The 16,559-nt window shown below is 47.6% G+C and overlaps 1 protein-coding gene across 2 annotated transcripts in view; it reads right to left on the bottom strand.

Moving 5' to 3' along the window:
- Nucleotides 1–231: 231 nt before the first annotated feature.
- Nucleotides 232–16,559, bottom strand: part of CMTR1 (cap methyltransferase 1) — a 55,607-nt gene continuing 39,279 nt past the window's right edge. For both annotated transcript variants that reach the window (XM_047733257.1, XM_047733256.1), the window contains exons 14-24: nucleotides 10,673–10,729; nucleotides 9,857–9,914; nucleotides 9,289–9,357; nucleotides 8,191–8,322; nucleotides 6,989–7,111; nucleotides 6,249–6,340; nucleotides 5,376–5,444; nucleotides 4,110–4,157; nucleotides 3,157–3,269; nucleotides 2,447–2,555; nucleotides 232–1,643 (exon numbers count right to left, since the gene is read on the bottom strand). In XM_047733257.1, the coding sequence (XP_047589213.1) occupies nucleotides 1,511–1,643; nucleotides 2,447–2,555; nucleotides 3,157–3,269; nucleotides 4,110–4,157; nucleotides 5,376–5,444; nucleotides 6,249–6,340; nucleotides 6,989–7,111; nucleotides 8,191–8,322; nucleotides 9,289–9,357; nucleotides 9,857–9,914; nucleotides 10,673–10,729 (1,003 nt within the window). In that variant the 3' untranslated portion in view covers nucleotides 232–1,510. The remainder of the gene's footprint in view (nucleotides 1,644–2,446; nucleotides 2,556–3,156; nucleotides 3,270–4,109; nucleotides 4,158–5,375; nucleotides 5,445–6,248; nucleotides 6,341–6,988; nucleotides 7,112–8,190; nucleotides 8,323–9,288; nucleotides 9,358–9,856; nucleotides 9,915–10,672; nucleotides 10,730–16,559) is intronic.

The following is a 16,559-nucleotide window of genomic DNA, read 5'->3' on the forward strand; positions in this document are numbered from 1 at the left end:
GGAGCTGCATAATTTCTGGACTCTTCTGGGGCCCTCTCCAGAAGCAAGCAGCAGGGCCTGCAGGGCCCAGGAACTTGCACAGGCTCTGAGTAAACCAACCTGCTTTTTCCCCTCTTCTTAAGCAGAGAGCTTCCCCACTTCTCCAGCCCAAGCAGTTTCATCCAAGCCAATCCCAGACCACACAGCACCAAGGACAAACAGCAATAGCCCCAGCACAGAGCCACACAGGAATTAAAAATATGTTTATCTTTAATGATCCAAGATTCTGCAAGACACACTGATATACCCAGAACTGGGTGGAAATACAGCTTTCTCAGCGGTGCTGCCGCCAACCGGGAGGGAAAGGCTGGATGCTGGCTGGAGGACCCCCGCCCCCAGGTATAGTTCCAACCTCTGGGGAAGTCTCAGTGCCTTATCTCCATGGAAACCAGCCTAGCACGCTGCTCTAGGGAGTCCATAGGAGCATCTCTGAGAGGTATTTCCCATTAAAAACAACCATAGGTGCCCTCCCCCACCCAGAGCTACTGCCCAGCTTCCCCTCTTCCCCCTCTGCCAAAACAGAGGAAATGGAGTGACCACAAAAGGACAAACAAAAGTGACTGTACTTCCTACTGGGCAAGAAAAACGAAGGGAGGGGTTAGCAAGGTGGCTGTGGCAAATGGCGGTGCCATGATTGCCAAAGGGCCAGATGTGACCCAACCCCAGAGGTACCCCGTGTTGCCAGGGGGCCAGTGCTCTGGGGCACAGAAAAAGGCAGGTCTTCAAGGCTGCTTCCTCCTCTAGAGCTGCCCAAGGTTCAGACTGAAAGGGGGTGGGGCCCAGGAAGGCAGTCACACTCACTGCCAAGACACTACTTGTGTTATGATGCAGTGTCAGGATGTGTGGCCCATAAGCCTCCCTTCCCGGCCTGCGGGACTATCAGAGGTCCGGCTGAGAAGAACTCCAGGGAAGACCAGGACAGGGGTCAGGGGAGGAGACCAAATCTTCTCCAACTTGGCATCAAAACAGAGCAAGTTCAAAGAAACAAAACATTGATTTGTACAGCAGCTGCCCCTGGCCTACACCCACTTGGGGTCAGCCCAATAAAAAGCTGGGCAGAGCAGAAGCATGGCCGCCCTCAGGGCAGTGCACGAAACTCAGAAAAGTGAGTCTACAGGATACAAGAGAGAATGGCAGAGCCAACGCCCTGCTGTTCTCTGATAGGTCCTACACCGGCCGTACGTTCCCTGGGCCCTGACCTCCAACCCACCGTCGGAGCAGCATCCTCAGGCTGAGCCCTGGCAGGCAGGTCTCTGGGGAGGGAAGTTCAAAAGGTGTCCCAGAAGGAATGCCTCTGGCACAGAGTCCTCTGAAGGCCCCTGACTGAGTTCTTCAGGGAGAACGGAGAGGAGACCACCCACCCCTTATGGGCAGGCTGCAGTGACTGTGCTCCCCAGTCCCTCTCCTTGAAGAGCGCCCTGTGACTCAGAGAACGACAGGTCAATCGGCAGGGGTGGGCATCCCCACGCCCTCAAGCGCTGTGTGTCTGGATGAACGACAGGACATCTTCCTTGGACAGCTTGTCTGGGTCCTGGGGCTTCTGGGAGTCATGCACACGGATGCCATCCCCCCACTCCCAGAAGAGCCTGCCATAGTAGCAGATGCTAGGGAAAAGGAAGAGAAAGGAAGTCAGAGGGCTGTACTGAGGTGGTGCAGGACCAAGAGACCACCCCAGCCCTGGTGACCGTGATTTAGAAGGTTGGTTCTTAAGAGCCGGGTCTGGTGGTGGCAGGGGTGGTCATTTAACTCCAGGTTAGGGTCTTCCCTCTGGTGGCCAGAAGGTACCCAGTAGGCCCCAACTCCTCCTCCCTGACTTTCATAATCAGCTTTTCCCAACAAAAGAGGCTGCTAATTGTGTCCAATTGGATTCCTACAATTACTGATATTCCTGGTTTATCTGTCTGTGCTGCTTTATTAAAACACTGTGGCCACAGAAACTAGTATCAGTTGCTAATTACAGGCACATTAGGGCTGCTGGCTACTGTCAAAACCTAGAACTAACAATCTGGCAAATGGACACTGGGTCCTTGTGATGGACAACTAGGACCTTGAGTCCCAAGAGGCTGGGCTGCAGGCCCTCAGTATGTTCCTACCAGCAGGCCAGTACTGGAAAGTAATGTAAACAGTGGCTGCTCCAAGGGGCAGATGCCCTGCCTAGGTGAGGCCCTGCCCACTGAGGACCCCCAACCATTACAGCAGTTTCTAGCATCCCTCGCCTCGCACTAAGCCTCTCTACGCAAAATGGGGCCACATCCCTACCCTTGGGAGGAGCCTGGCCCAAGCACAGGGGATCCCCTGCTTGGGCAGCCATCTTTCTCAGGACTTGGGGTGTGCCCCAAGAAGGCTGGCATCCTGGCAGGAGCACCTGAAGCTGCAGAAGGGAAAGGCACAGAGGAGGGCCACTTACTGAAAGGGGGCAATGGAGTCTGCAGGGAGGTCAAAGGTAGAGATCTTGGTTTTCTTGTTGTAGAAGAACTTCCTCTTGAAGCTTTTGCTGAATCCCATAGTCCATGGCTCTGGCAGAAGGAAGAAGGAAAGGTTATAAAGGACATCCATTATTCATGGGGGACAGGGGTAGATCAACATAAGGGTGTGTCTTGCACTCCTGTTCTTCCATTCCCTTCCCAAAACGTAGGCAGAGAATAGCCTGTGAGGATGCAGCCTTGATCACCAGCCCAAGAGGCTCAAGGACAACTAAGATAATTACTTCTCAGCAATCCCACCCCAGTCCTACCAACCTGCCACCAGGGCAACAACTCCAGGACCCTGGCAAAGAGAGGGCTCTGTTAGCCAGAGGGCACTGAGGAAAAAGGGATGGTACCAAAGATGCAAATGGCCAAACTTGACTTTCTGGATCTGCTGCTGCCCCCTGAGAAGGCCCTTTTCCTGCCATGAGGATACCATCTGTGCACAGGCCAATTGGGCTTCTCTCTCCCTAGCCCCAACCCAATCCCCAGGGAGGAAAAGCAGTCCCCACCCCTCCAAAATCACCTCCAGGAAATGCCAGCCTGGCTGCTGTGCACCTCAGCAGGCAGCTTTCGGCTCTGGCTCAGTCAGGGTCTGGGCCAGTCATCCCGGCTGCAGGAAGCGGACAGGGAACTATCCCTCATCACCTACCATTCACTGTCCTGACGATGTAGAGGCCAGTGGGCACAAAGTGCCGGTCATCCCGCCCTGTGTAGCTGAGCTTCGGAGTGCCACTGGAGCCCTTGATGATCTTCATTTCTAACCTGATTTCCCCAAGGTAAGTAAACAGGAAGTGTGAGTCCACACGTGGAAGGAGAGCAGGAGAGAGTGAGGGCGCCCTCACATTAGCCTCTGGCTAATACCAAAATCTCACCATCCACGGCATTTTATTTCAGCTCAACATAAGAAACTGAGGCAGAGACAGGAGTGGTTCCAGGCCACACAGCAAGGAAGTTTGTGCAGAGCTGGATGGAGGACTCGAGCTCTGAACTCTCGATTAAGCAGTGGAGGCAGGAAAGTGACAGATGGCCCCGCTCTGTTGCTGCTGTTGGAGGTTTCAGGGTGATACCAGTAGGGTAGAGTCTGAGATCAGAGGTGCCACTGGGCCTTCAGTCTACCACCTAAGGCACTGTGGTGGCCACTAAAGAGTTAACACAAGACCAGGGAGGCCAGGCCCAGCTCCCATGGCCACGGTGGGCACAGGCCCAGGATGAGAGCCACAGACTGCAGCAGCCCACACACCACTAAGAATCCGAGGAAGCAGTTCTGTACCCCCCACCCCAGGCTCGATCTCTGTCAGCACCAGGAACAGGGATTTATAGCATTTCGAGCAGCTTGCCGCTTTGCCCCTCACAGGGACAATCGTAACTATTACAGCATCAGTGAGCCAGTATTTCTGCCTGACACACCCCCGCCCTGCTCCCCTCCTGACAGGGTGCTGAATCAGCTCTCAGCTGGGGGGCTCTTGGCAGCAGCCGCAGGGTCAGAGGCAGCCTGCCAAGCCCAACTCACTGCCTCCCCCACAACCCATCTCTGCAAAAAAAGAACAATGCACCCCCCGCCCCAACTCCTCTCAAATCCTGAGCAAAGGGAGAGTCACTCACCTGACAAAAATCTTCTCCATCTCCTCCAGCCTGTACACCTCCTTCACCCTGTGTGTAGAGGGACAGAGGACAAAGGCTTCCTGGGGGCTGGGGGCGGACATTCTTGTCTGGCAGGAGGCAGGAGGTGGTGCCTGTCCTCGTCCTCTGCTTCAGGCCCCTGTTCTCCCGACCCACCAGAATGAGGACCCCAGTCTGGCTCGGTGCTGTCCCTCACAGCCATGCTGCTAGCTCAGAGCTACCAAACACCACCTTCGGCCTGCCCCAGGCCACAGGGGAGCACAACTATGGTTATAGAAGAAGGGCGAGAGGGCAAGGTGAGGCAGACAAAGCTGTCTCTGCCAGCATTCCCACCCCAGGTCATCTTCCCTGTTGCCATGGGCAGAAGCACCAAGGTCAACGCTCATCCCCAGATCTGTCACCATGGATTTTAGGGCTTCTTGTAGCAGAGTTACTTCTAAACAGTTCTAATGGGCCTTTTACCATACGAGGTAGGGGGTCCCTACACAAGGCACAGGGTTCCTCCACCTCTGGGGGCCCTTGAATGTATCTTTGGAACTGCTACTAGGTAAGGTCCCCAGGGAGCCCAGCAACCAGACCACCAGCAACACAGGGAGGGTCCCTGGAAGGTGGCCCTCAGGACGTGGCCAACAGGAGATTCTAAATGAAGCGTAAACAGACACCTCAGTCTCTAGTCACGTAAGCCCCAAAGGTAACCTCTGACCTGGGCACAGCCAGGAAAGTCTGTTCTCCATCTGTTGAATCCCTGACTGTCCTCATCCCCCTCTCCTCCCTCAGGGGCCTGGAACTTTCATACTACCTAACGTGGCAACAAACTTTCTCTTTTTCATGTTCAAAAACTCCCATTTCCTTAGCACCTTTTCTTAACTGAAAAAAAGTTGAAAAGGCCAGGTGATATGCTAATGACATTCGCGCATGAACGTGCGATTCACAAGGTTCGTGAGCACCCTCAGGAGCACGTGCATCTTAAATGCAGACACCTTAACCCCTAGGAATGAAGCTCTCCTCTGGAGGTTGGCCCACAGGGACGGGCAGGATGGGGAGAGACTCTGGGGCGAAGGAGACACCTATCCTAGCAAACCTCCCCCCCAAACAATTCACACTCACCAAGGGTAGTCCTATCTAAAGCCAACCTTGCCTGGTGCCCTCTGCTGAGCTCTCCCATCCCCCACAGGATGCGGAAGCCAGCACTGGCCACAAAGTGGCAATGGGGAACGGGGGTTTGGAAGGGAGAGACCACATGCTCACCTGATGGGATTCATGTCAGGCCGACTGGGCTTGGAAACCGCTTTCACAAATTTCTCAGCAAGCTGAATTCTACAGTTCAAACAGAGGCTGTCAGAGCCAAGCAAAGGCACCTCCGCTAGCACCCCAGCCCCCAGAGCATTTCCATGGCAGCCATGAAGGAACACTTCCAAGCGTGCAGCACAACTGCTCTGAGATGCAGCCCTCCCACCCCCAGGGAGCCCACCCGCCCCTGCACTGCCATCCTCACGCAGGCCTGCCCTCTCTCTGGATTCCCACACCGGGTTCGGCTCCACCCTGGGAGGCTTTCCTGCAGTGTGCCTGGAGGTGTGCTTGGTTTCCCCCCACTATAACCTCAAGTATCATCTTTCTTATATGTGTCCACTCACCCCAAGCCACTGATACCACAGCATACCACACAGAAGAACCACCTTAGGAGTGACATCAGCAACACAGCAGTGTCAGCTGTCCCTCCTTTTTGTCCCCTGCCCACAACTGATCAGGCACCCATCCACAAACAAAAGGGATCCAGATGAACAGACTGAAATGGGACCACCCATGCTTAAGACATGTTCTGTAGAGACCCTTCCTCTCTCTGTAAGGTTAACATCATCTTGCTCAGCTTTAACACAAACATCACTTCTGATCTGAACAGCTATGGCAAAACAGTGTGCGCTGGTATCTATAGCCATCAAGGCCCATGCCCTAGCAACCTGTGCAGTGCCCACAGTAACTCCTCTCTCTGCCCCTGGAACCAGCCGGTGGGAAGGGAAACTAAGGCTATCTTTCAGCCCAGGGGAGGAGCCAACCCCGAGGCTGCTGCCACAGGGTTGCCCTGGCCTACCCAGCCCTCCCTCCCCAGGGCCCAGGTCAGACCGCTGGTTGAAGTGCTGCTCCCGCACGTCGCTGCCGTTCAGCACGAGGACATCAAGGATGTGGATGGCACTAATCTTCCGCTGGGCCTTACCCTAGAAGGACAAGTACACTGCCCACCTTGCTAGGCACTGGCCTGGGGCCCACTCGGCCTACCCCAGCACTCTGGCCTGCATTCTACCTAGAGCCGAGAAGGGAAGGACGCCAAACACAGGGTATTTCTCTTGCCCCCCTCCCCCTTCCTAGCTCATTCTCAGCACCACACTGGCCCAGACTTCTGAGCAGGCACAGATCTGAGGCTTTGGCTGATGAGCCCCCTAGGACCCAGGGAAAGGAGACCACCACGGCCCTCCAGCTTCCTAGCTTCCAAGCCTAGCTTCCCAATCTTGTCATTTTCATTGACAGTTCTGAAAGTCATCTGTATGGCTCTAATGGCCAAAGCTCAAGGGATCCCTGGTAAAAACAAAATCAGCAGCTTAAAAAATACCAGCAAGCCCACTAGGGCCCTCGCTGCCTAAAAATGATCTAGATCCCCTCTTATAAACATGGGGACTGTGGTCCTTCCTACCTGAACATATCATGGTTTCAGCAACTACCTGAGGAGGAAGAATCATTACAAAGCCTTCCTCCAGCCCTGGGCCCCATGAGGCACCACATACAACATAACCCAGTTAACTCAGGGGGAGCTTAGCTATACAGCTTTGCTGGCAGGACCAGAACACATGAGCAAAACCACCTCTGACCTCCCCTTTCAGCTCATGGACGATCTCCACAGACAGCAGAGTATCCCGGGGTAGCTCTGTCTTCAGGTCCAGCTTGACCCAGCGGTCTGACTGGCGGCCATCCCATGTGTAAATCTGGGACTTCTATGGGCAGAGAGAAAGGGCCCATTCAAGCAGGCATGGAGATCAAGGCGTTGAGAGACTCAGTTCTCAAAATGGCTTTCAGTTGGTAGCTATAAGCTGATGGGGCTGGGAAATGTCAGAAGAAAATGTCTAGGAGAGATTAGCCGTTATACTTCAGCAATAGGGATCTGGTGGTCCTGGTGGGACAGAATAGGCTCAGGGCACCATTCAAAAGGCTTAGGTCCACAATGAGTGACCGTCAAAAAAGATCAAGCTTAGTGTATGTATCTCTAAGGTGAGCTTGCAGAAAGATCCGGTAAGTGGGGGGCAGGGGGTGGGGGTACAGAAAGTAAAAAGAGAAAAAGATCAAGTGTGGGAGAACACAAAGTATATGAGGGAGCAGAGATAAAGTTACACAAAGATACAAGGCAGAGTGGAAAGAAAGCAATGATGACTTTACCCAATTAAGATACAGAATTGCCAAGGCTTGGGGCCCCTGCAGGCTCAGTCAGTTAAGGATCCAACTCTGTTCTGACTCAGGTCATAATCTCAGGGCCTTGAGATCCTTGGGCTCAGTCCTGGGCAAGGAGCCTGCTTAAGATTCTCTCTCTCCCTCTCCCTCACTCCCCTTCACTCATACACATGCTCTCTCTCTCACAAAAAAAATAAATAAATAAAAATATTGCCAAGGCTTTCCCTTATCTTAGACTCCAAGGGCTCCAGAGCAAAACAGGATGACAAGGGATGGTGTTGCAAAGAAATGGCTGTGTGGATTCAAACCATATTAGCCTGCTGACCATTCTGCTAGGCTAGGAAGCTTAATCTCACAAGAAAAGAAGCAGTGTTCCCTTTAGCAATGCACAGCGATGAGTAAGCAAATGTGTGAACTGAAAGGATGAAAAACTGAATATGATTGAATGACACCTGGCTAACTCAGAGGAAGAAAGTGAAACTCTAAGAAGTATCTTCCCTGGGGTCAAAGCCCCAGCTCCTTCTGCCAAGGGAACATACACCAAGCGTGGCAGGCAGCTGTCCAGACCCACAGACCTAGACCAAGGTTCCACACCCCAACTACTAGGGGAAGCCAGCGGCAGACTTACCCCCAGGCCGATGAGGAACTTCTGCTCGCTGCCAGACACCATGCAGCGGTAGTCAAGCACTGGGCGGATCTTCTCCAGGGTTTTGGAGGTGAGCAGCGTGGGCTTATAGCTGAAGATGTCAATCTCAGTGCCCTGCAGCCCCGGGTCAGAGAAAACAGGGCTGGGTTGGGGGAACGGACAGGCGCTCAGTAGGGGTGACTGTATGGTGGCAGGGGCAGGCTGGGAAGGGTGAGGGACAGGAAGCACTGGCTCTCTAAAACATACACGCCTGCACCCCTGCTCTACCTAACCAGGCACTGACTGGGATCTAATTCCATCTGCTTGAAGTGTTCCTTTAGGACCTATTAGGACAGGCTGGGAAGGGAAAGAACACCGAGTCCCTGAGTACAGATCAATTTACCAGAGCCATAAGGAAATGTCACCAGAATATAAAAGCCACCCCTTCAATAAAACTGAAGGCAAGGGCTCATCAGTAGTTAGTCTGAGAGCAGTTAAGTGACCTTTCCACCCCATTTAGAAAAATGTACACATGCTACTCTTTCGAGGTCATCTTGAACCACATTCCCCAGTCCTTGACCCCATAAAACCAGCACAATGGCCCATGATCTGGGCCAGATTTAAATGAAGCCCAGAGAAAAGCTGGAAGTCAGGTGGTAGAAAAAAAACAGGGCAGAATTATTCCAGGACCAGCTCACCAGAAACAGAACAGGGAGTCCAGGGTTAGGCCAGCCCCACTGTGGAGCTCCCCTGACAGCCTCCCCCAGCCCTCTGCCTAGCTCCCCGACCTGAGATCATCCCACACTTCATTGTCTCCCCAGCCGGCAAATCTCATGTGACCCTGAACTTGCCAAGGAGTGATAGCCAGCCCCACCCTTCGGGCAAGTGGGAATGCTAAGCACATCACATCTCTGCACAAGCATCTTTAGGCATCACCCGACACCAAAGATACCACCTACGTAGTGGCCTCAGCCTAGCCCCTCAGAGCCAGGAAGGTACTTGCACAAACCCTCTGGAGGCCACGCCTGGGGCATCTCAGTGATACTTCCACATCTAAAGTTAGGCCTCTCCAACTTTATTTTCACCAGATACCAAGCTTACCTGGATTAGCTCAAAGAACTTAGATTTGGGGTCTGAGGAAGAAGGAGCAACTCGAGCCTGGTCTGGGATCTGAAAGGAGACAGCAACGAGCTTTGATTTTCAAATGCACTTTCGACAAAGGCTGTGTGTGAGCTTATGCAGGCGAGGAGACAGGTCCAGAGAGGGGAAAAGACAATGGTACCTAACAAAGGGGGCTAGAAAGCAGGAGATGGAGATGGGTAATCCAGCCACTGCCTGATTTCAGGCCTTGTGGTTGTACACCACAAAGGCCACTTCCCTCCCTCTGGGGCTCACTGTGGCCAGTGCTGCTGTACAGGGCCCCAGAAGCAAAATGAGGCCTGTTCACCCACCACTCTTGTCCTTTCTGACCCAATTATAGGACTACACCGACAGTGAAAGGCTGAAGAAGGTAACTCCTGTCAGTGCTGAGACAGCCAGCTCTGAAATGCCATGAAGGTAGGCAGACGTTTTCACACAAGAGGAGATCCTAAGGTGACAGGGTTGGTCAATTCATTCTTGTCTACAGCTTCCCTGCCCTGGAGCAACAATGGGCTGGGGAGATGCTCACCCCCCAAAGTCGAAGGCACTCTTTCCGGATCTCTGCCTGCCGAGGCTCACTCAGGGTCCTAGGAAAATGAAGCCAGTAAGTGATTAAAACCTCCAAGAGGTGTACCCCTCAGGACCCCAGAGAGAGGGAGCCCATATGAGTAAACGTGTGTGGACACACTGAGGCCACAATGCCATCAGCTCAGGTGCTAACAACACTTACACAGCTCTGCCCCTTAAAGATGGGCACTCAGAGGTACATAAAATGGAATGACCTCCCCTTTCCACCACAAAGGGAAGGGAGACCATCTCCCTGATCACCCTGGATGCCAGAATTCCCCACGCAGCCTTCTCTCAATGACCCATCAGCATGTTCTGGCTCCTCCTCTGCTGAGAGAGGCCACATTAAGTCCATCCCAGTGGACGTCACTATGTCCCAGAAAGTTGGATCAGCTTCTGCTCACCCCCTACCAGAGGGCTAGTTTTTCTTGACCAGTCCTATCTCCCCTCTCTGGACCACTCTTTACTCCATGTCCCCTGAACATCATATATGCTAATCATACTGTGCCACTCTACCTCCTCTGACACACTATTAATAACTCGTGCTGTATCCTTTTCCTGGGTTACTCTTCTCTACCCAAACACAAACACCAAGTCTTTGAGGGCAAGGTTCATGCCATATACTTCTCTAGCATGCTTCACAGACCACAGCAGAGTATAAGATAAAAGAGTAGATGTTTTAAAACATTTGTTGAAATAAAATAAACAAAGAGCATAGAGCAAAATGAAAAGATCTTCCCTTGAAATAGGTGAATTCTGGGGAGTGGGCAACACTTACGTGTCTTGAACAAAGGCATGGATTTTGGCCAGAGCTTTGATCTGCAGACTACAGTGGCTAGAGAGAGAGAGATGGGGGGAAAAAAAATATTTAATTTCAGAAAGATTACCAAAAAAGAGAAGTTCGGCCAAAGCAGTGCTATCTATTTTTGGGGCAGAAGCTGGAGACCTAAAAGAGAACTCCCTTGACCACACCCCAAGGTAGAGTTACGTGGGGCCTGCTTATAATAAAGCAGAATTGAGTCAAACCCTGCAGACACTCAGCTCCCAAGTCCTGCTAAAAGGCAAGTTCTGATCCCATCCTTAAAAATTGGATAGCAGTAGTGAACTAATTCTAAATAAAGCAACAACAAAATCCAGACCCAGTTCAACTACAGACTAAACCCTATACTAACAACTGCCCTTTCTACTTTAATCCCCAGTGTTACACACAATGTCTGGCATTAAATAAAAAAGTATGTGACATGTGATAAAGCAAGAAAATGTGGCCAACTAGCAAGAAGAAAAACAATCTGACAGCACAAGATCCAGAAAAGGGTCTGAATGTTGGAATGATCAGACAGGGCCCCTAAAATAACTGAAAAACATGTTAAAGGATCTAGCAGAAAAGATGTAAAATGTGCATGTAAAACAGAGAATTTCAGCAGAGATGTGGAAACCACACTTCTAAAAAACAAAGATTCTAAAGATAAAATGTATAATATTATAGATGAAGAATGATTTTGATGGGCTTAACAGCAAACTGAAAATAGAGGAAAGGATCAGTAAACCTGGGGACTGAAAAATAAAGAGAGAAAAAAGTGAAAAAACCCACCAGCACTGAAGCTCTATAGGACAGCAGGAAACAGTTCAACATAAATAAGGAGAGTCTCAGAAGCAGAAAAAAGAATAGGACAAAAATACTGATAATAGCCAAGAACTTTCCCAAACTGATAAATGAAATCAATCCACAGATCCAATGTCAGAGAATCCCAAGCAGAATCAATACAAAGAAAACCATACATAAACACATCATAGTCAACATGCTAAAAACAAAGATAAAGGGAAAATCTTGAAAGCAGTCAGAGGAAAAAGGACACAGGATATGCACAAAAACAGTTAAGAATAATGACTAAATCTCATCAGAAACAAGGATGGCAGAGAACAATGGAAAATTATCTTTCAAGTGTTGAAATAGAAACATAGCCAACCTCAAATTCTATATCCAGTGAAAATATCCTTCAAAGATGAAAGGGAAATAAATACATTATCAAGAGACAAAAGCTGAAGGAATCACTCTAGCACACTTGCCCAACAAAAATAGGCTAAAAGAAATTCTTTGGGCCAGAGGGAAATTATTCCAAATAGAAACCTGGGTCTGCAGAAAGAAATGAAGAACACCAAAACAGGTAACTAGGTCAGTCAATATGAAGGATCTTTAAAAAAACAATTGTACAAAGACAGGCATACCTTGTTTTATTGTGCTTCACATGCCCACACTTCACAGATAATGCATTTTTTACGAATTGCAGGTTTTTGGCAGCCCTGTGTCGAGCAGACCTATTGGTGCCATTTTCCCAACAGCATTTGCTCACTTCATGTCTCCGTGTCACATTTTGGTAATTCTCACAATATTTCAAACTTATTATTATTATTATTATTTTATATTTGTCATGGTGATCTGTGATCAGCAAACTTTGGAGCCTGAAGATGAAACTGAAATGCTATAAAACCTTAACAGATGAGGAGCTATTTCTTATGGATAAGCAAAGAAAGTAGTTTCTTGAGATAGAATCTACTGCCAGTGACAATGTTATGAAGACTGTTGAGATGACAACAAAGGATTTAGGATATTACTTAAACTTAGTTGATAAAGCAGTGGTAGGGTCTGAGAGGAATGACTCCAATTTTGAAAGAAGTTCTGTTGGTAAAATGTTATCAAACAACACTGCATGCACAGAGAAATTGTTCATGAAAGGAAGAGTCATTCAGTGTGGCAAATATCTTATTTTTAGAAATTGTTGTTTTATTTTAAGAAATTGCCACAACCACCCCTACCTTCAGTAACCACCACCCTGCTCAGTCAGCAGCTATCAGCACCAAGGCAAGACTGTGCACCAGCAAAAAGATTACAACTCACTGAAAGCACAGACAATGCTTAGCATTTTTTAGCAATAAAGTATTTTTAAATTAAGATTTGTACATTTTTTTTTGTACATAGTGCTACTGTACACTTAACAGACTACAGTATAGTATAAACAAAACTTTATATGCACTGAGAAACAAAAAAATTCATTTGTCTTGCTGTATTGCAATATTCACCTTATTGAGCTAGTCTAGAACCAAACCCGCATTATCTCTGAAATATGCCTGTACAGGCATGTGTACCTTTAAATCTCTTTAAAAAGATGATATGGACTTTATAATTTAAAATTAAAATAACAGCAAAGTAAAGTAGGGTTTATATGAAATAAGAACACGCACATGCAAGTAAATATATATTTACTATGTTAAGGTTCTTACATTGTTCATGAGATAGAATACTTTTTGAAGGTAAACCATGGTAAGTTACAGATGCATACTGTAATCTCTGAAACAGCTAAAACATAACTTATGTTTTGTTTTATGTATATAAAAGGTATATAAAAGAAAAAGCCCAAGGAGATATAAAGGACTATTGAAAAATACCAAAATTTCGCACTCCCCCCGCAAAAAGGAAAGAAGGAAAAAAGAAACAAAAAGAAGTCAGGATAAAAAGATATCAAACCACCAAGATAGAGGATTTAAACCCAAATATATCAATAATTACATTCCATGTAACTGTACTAAACACTCTAATTAAAAGGTAGAGACTGATACACTATATGTTAATAAAAATAATTTTAAAAGTTTTTTAAAAGGCACAGACTGTCACAGTGGATAAGAAGGTAAAATCCAAGCATATGTTATTTACAAAGACAAAGACAGGTTGAAAATAAAAGAACATAAGAACACAAACCAAATAAATACTAAGCAAAAGAAAGCTGATGTGGCTGTATTAATACCAAACAAGATAAACTTCAAGACAAATAGTATTACTAGAGATAAAGAAGGATATTTCATAATAACAAAAGGTTAATTCATTAAGAATAACAGAGAATACAGATTTAGAGACTAATGTACCTCATGGATATAGACTCAATAAAATATTAGTAATCAAATATAGCAATATATGAGTGATACTCATAATCAAACTGTATTCAAAAATGCAAGATTTGTTTACCATTTGAAAATCACTCAATGTAACTGTATTGAGGGAATAAAGAAAAATAACATAATTTCTATAGAAACAAAAATTATTTGGCAGAATTAAACATCCATTCATGATAAGAACTCTAAACAGAGGAGTCAAGATGGCAGAGAAGTAGCAGGCTGAGACTACTTCAGGTAGCAGGAGATCAGCTAGACAGCTTATCTAAAGATTGCAAACACCTACAAATCCAATGGGAGATCTAAGAGAAGAACAGCAATTCTAGAAACAGAAAATCAACCACTTTCTGAAAGGTAGGACTGGCGGAGAAGTAAATCCAAAGTGATGGGAAGACAGACCGCGGGGGGAGGGGCCAGCTCCCTGCAAGCGGCGGAGCAACGGAGCACAAAATCAGGACTTTTAAAAGTCTGTTCGGCTGAGGGACATTGCTCCAGAGGCTTAACCGGGGTGAAGCCCATGCAGGGTCAGCGCGGCCTCAGGTCCTGCAGGGTCACAGAAGGATCGGGGGTGTCTGAGTGTCGCAGAGCTTACAGGTATTAGAACCGGGAAGCCGGCTACAGAGACAGAGCCGAGGAGTGAGCTCTCAGCTCGGGGTTACCTTGAACCGGTCGCAGGCTCAGTCAGCTCGGAGCGCGGCAGGAGGCCAGGGTGACGGGAGTAATTGGGCGCTGTTGTCTGAGGGCGCATTGAGGAGTGGGGCCCCGGGCTCTCGGCTCCTCCGGCCGGAGACTGGGAGGCCGCCATCTTCATTCCCGCCCTCCGGAACTCTACGGAAAGCGCTCAGGGAACAAAAGCTCCTGAAAGCAAACCCCAGCGGATTACTCAGCCCAGCCCGGGTAAGGGCAGTGCAACTCCGCCTGGGGCAAAGACGCTTGAGAATCACTACAACAGGCCCCTCCCCCAGAAGATCAACAAGAAACTCAGCCAGGACCAAGTTCACCTACCAAGGAGTGCAGTTTCAATACAAGAGAGCAGCGGAATTCCAGAGGAGGAGAAAGCAAAGCACGGAGCTCATGGCTTTCTCACCATGATTCTTTAGCCTTGCAGTTAATTTTTTTTTTCAATTTTTTTTTCTCGTCTTCTGCCAAATTTTTTTTTAACTTTTATCCTTTTCTTTTTTAACGTTTTTTAACTAGTTTATCTAATATATATATTTTTTTCTTTTTTATATTTTTTCTTTATTCGTATTCTTTTTTTGTTTCTTTTTTTTTTCTTTTCTTTTTTTTTCTTTCTGAACCTCTTTTTATCCCCTTTCTCCCCCATCACAATTTGGGATCTCTTCTGATTTGGTTAAAGCATATTTTCCTGGGGTTGTTGCCACCCTTTTAGTATTTTACTTGCTCCTTCATATACTCTTATCTGGACAAAATGACAAGGCAGAAAAATTCACCACAAAAAAAAGAACAAGAGGCAGTTCCAAAGGCTAGGGACCTAATCAATACAGACATTGGTAATATGTCAGATCTAGAGTTCAGAATGATGATTCTCAAGGTTCTAGCTGGGCTCGAAAAAGGCATGGAAGATATTAGAGAAACCCTCTCTGGAGATATAAAAGCCCTTTCTGGAGAAATAAAAGAACTAAAATCTAACCAAGTTGAAATCAAAAAAGCTATTAATGAGGTGCAGTCAAAAATGGAGGCTCTCACTGCTAGGATAAATGAGGCAGAAGAAAGAATTAGCGATATAGAAGACCAAATGACAGAGAATAAAGAAGCTGAGCAAAAGAGGGACAAACAGCTACTGGACCACGAGGGGAGAATTCGAGAGATAAGTGACACCATAAGACGAAACAACATTAGAATAATTGGGATTCCAGAAGAAGAGGAAACGGAGAGGGGAGCAGAAGGTATATTGGAGAGAATTATTGGAGAGAATTTCCCCAATATGGCAAAGGGAACAAGCATCAAAATCCAGGAGGTTCAGAGAACCCCCCTCAAAATCAATAAGAATAGGTCCACACCCCGTCACCCAATAGTAAAATTTACAAGTCTTAGTGACAAAGAAAAGATCCTGAAAGCAGCCCGGGAAAAGAAGTCTGTAACATACAATGGTAAAAATATTAGATTGGCAGCAGACTTATCCACAGAGACCTGGCAGGCCAGAAAGAGCTGGCATGATATATTCAGAGCACTAAACGAGAAAAACATGCAGCCAAGAATACTATATCCAGCTAGGCTATCATTGAAAATAGGAGGAGAGATTAAAAGCTTCCAGGACAAACAAAAACTGAAAGAATTTGCAAACACCAAACCAGCTCTACAGGAAATATTGAAAGGGGTCCTCTAAGCAAAGAGAGACCCTAAAAGTAGTAGATCAGAAAGGAACAGAAATAATATACAATAACAGTCACCTTACAGGCAATACAATGGCACTAAATTCACATCTCTCAATAGTTACCCTGAATGTTAATGGGCTAAATGCCCCAATCAAAACACACAGGGTATCAGAATGGATAAAAATGGATAAAAAAACAAAACCCATCTATATGTTGCCTACAAGAAACTCATTTTAGACCCGAAGACACCTCCAGATTTAAAGTGAGGGGGTGGAAAAGAATTTACCATGCTAATGGACATCAGAAGAAAGCAGGAGTGGCAATCCTTATATCAGATCAATTAGATTTTAAGCCAAAGACTATAATAAGAGATGAGGAAGGACA

The sequence above is a fragment of the Lutra lutra genome, chromosome 6 (assembly GCF_902655055.1).
Source record: "Lutra lutra chromosome 6, mLutLut1.2, whole genome shotgun sequence".
NCBI lineage: Eukaryota > Metazoa > Chordata > Mammalia > Carnivora > Mustelidae > Lutra > Lutra lutra.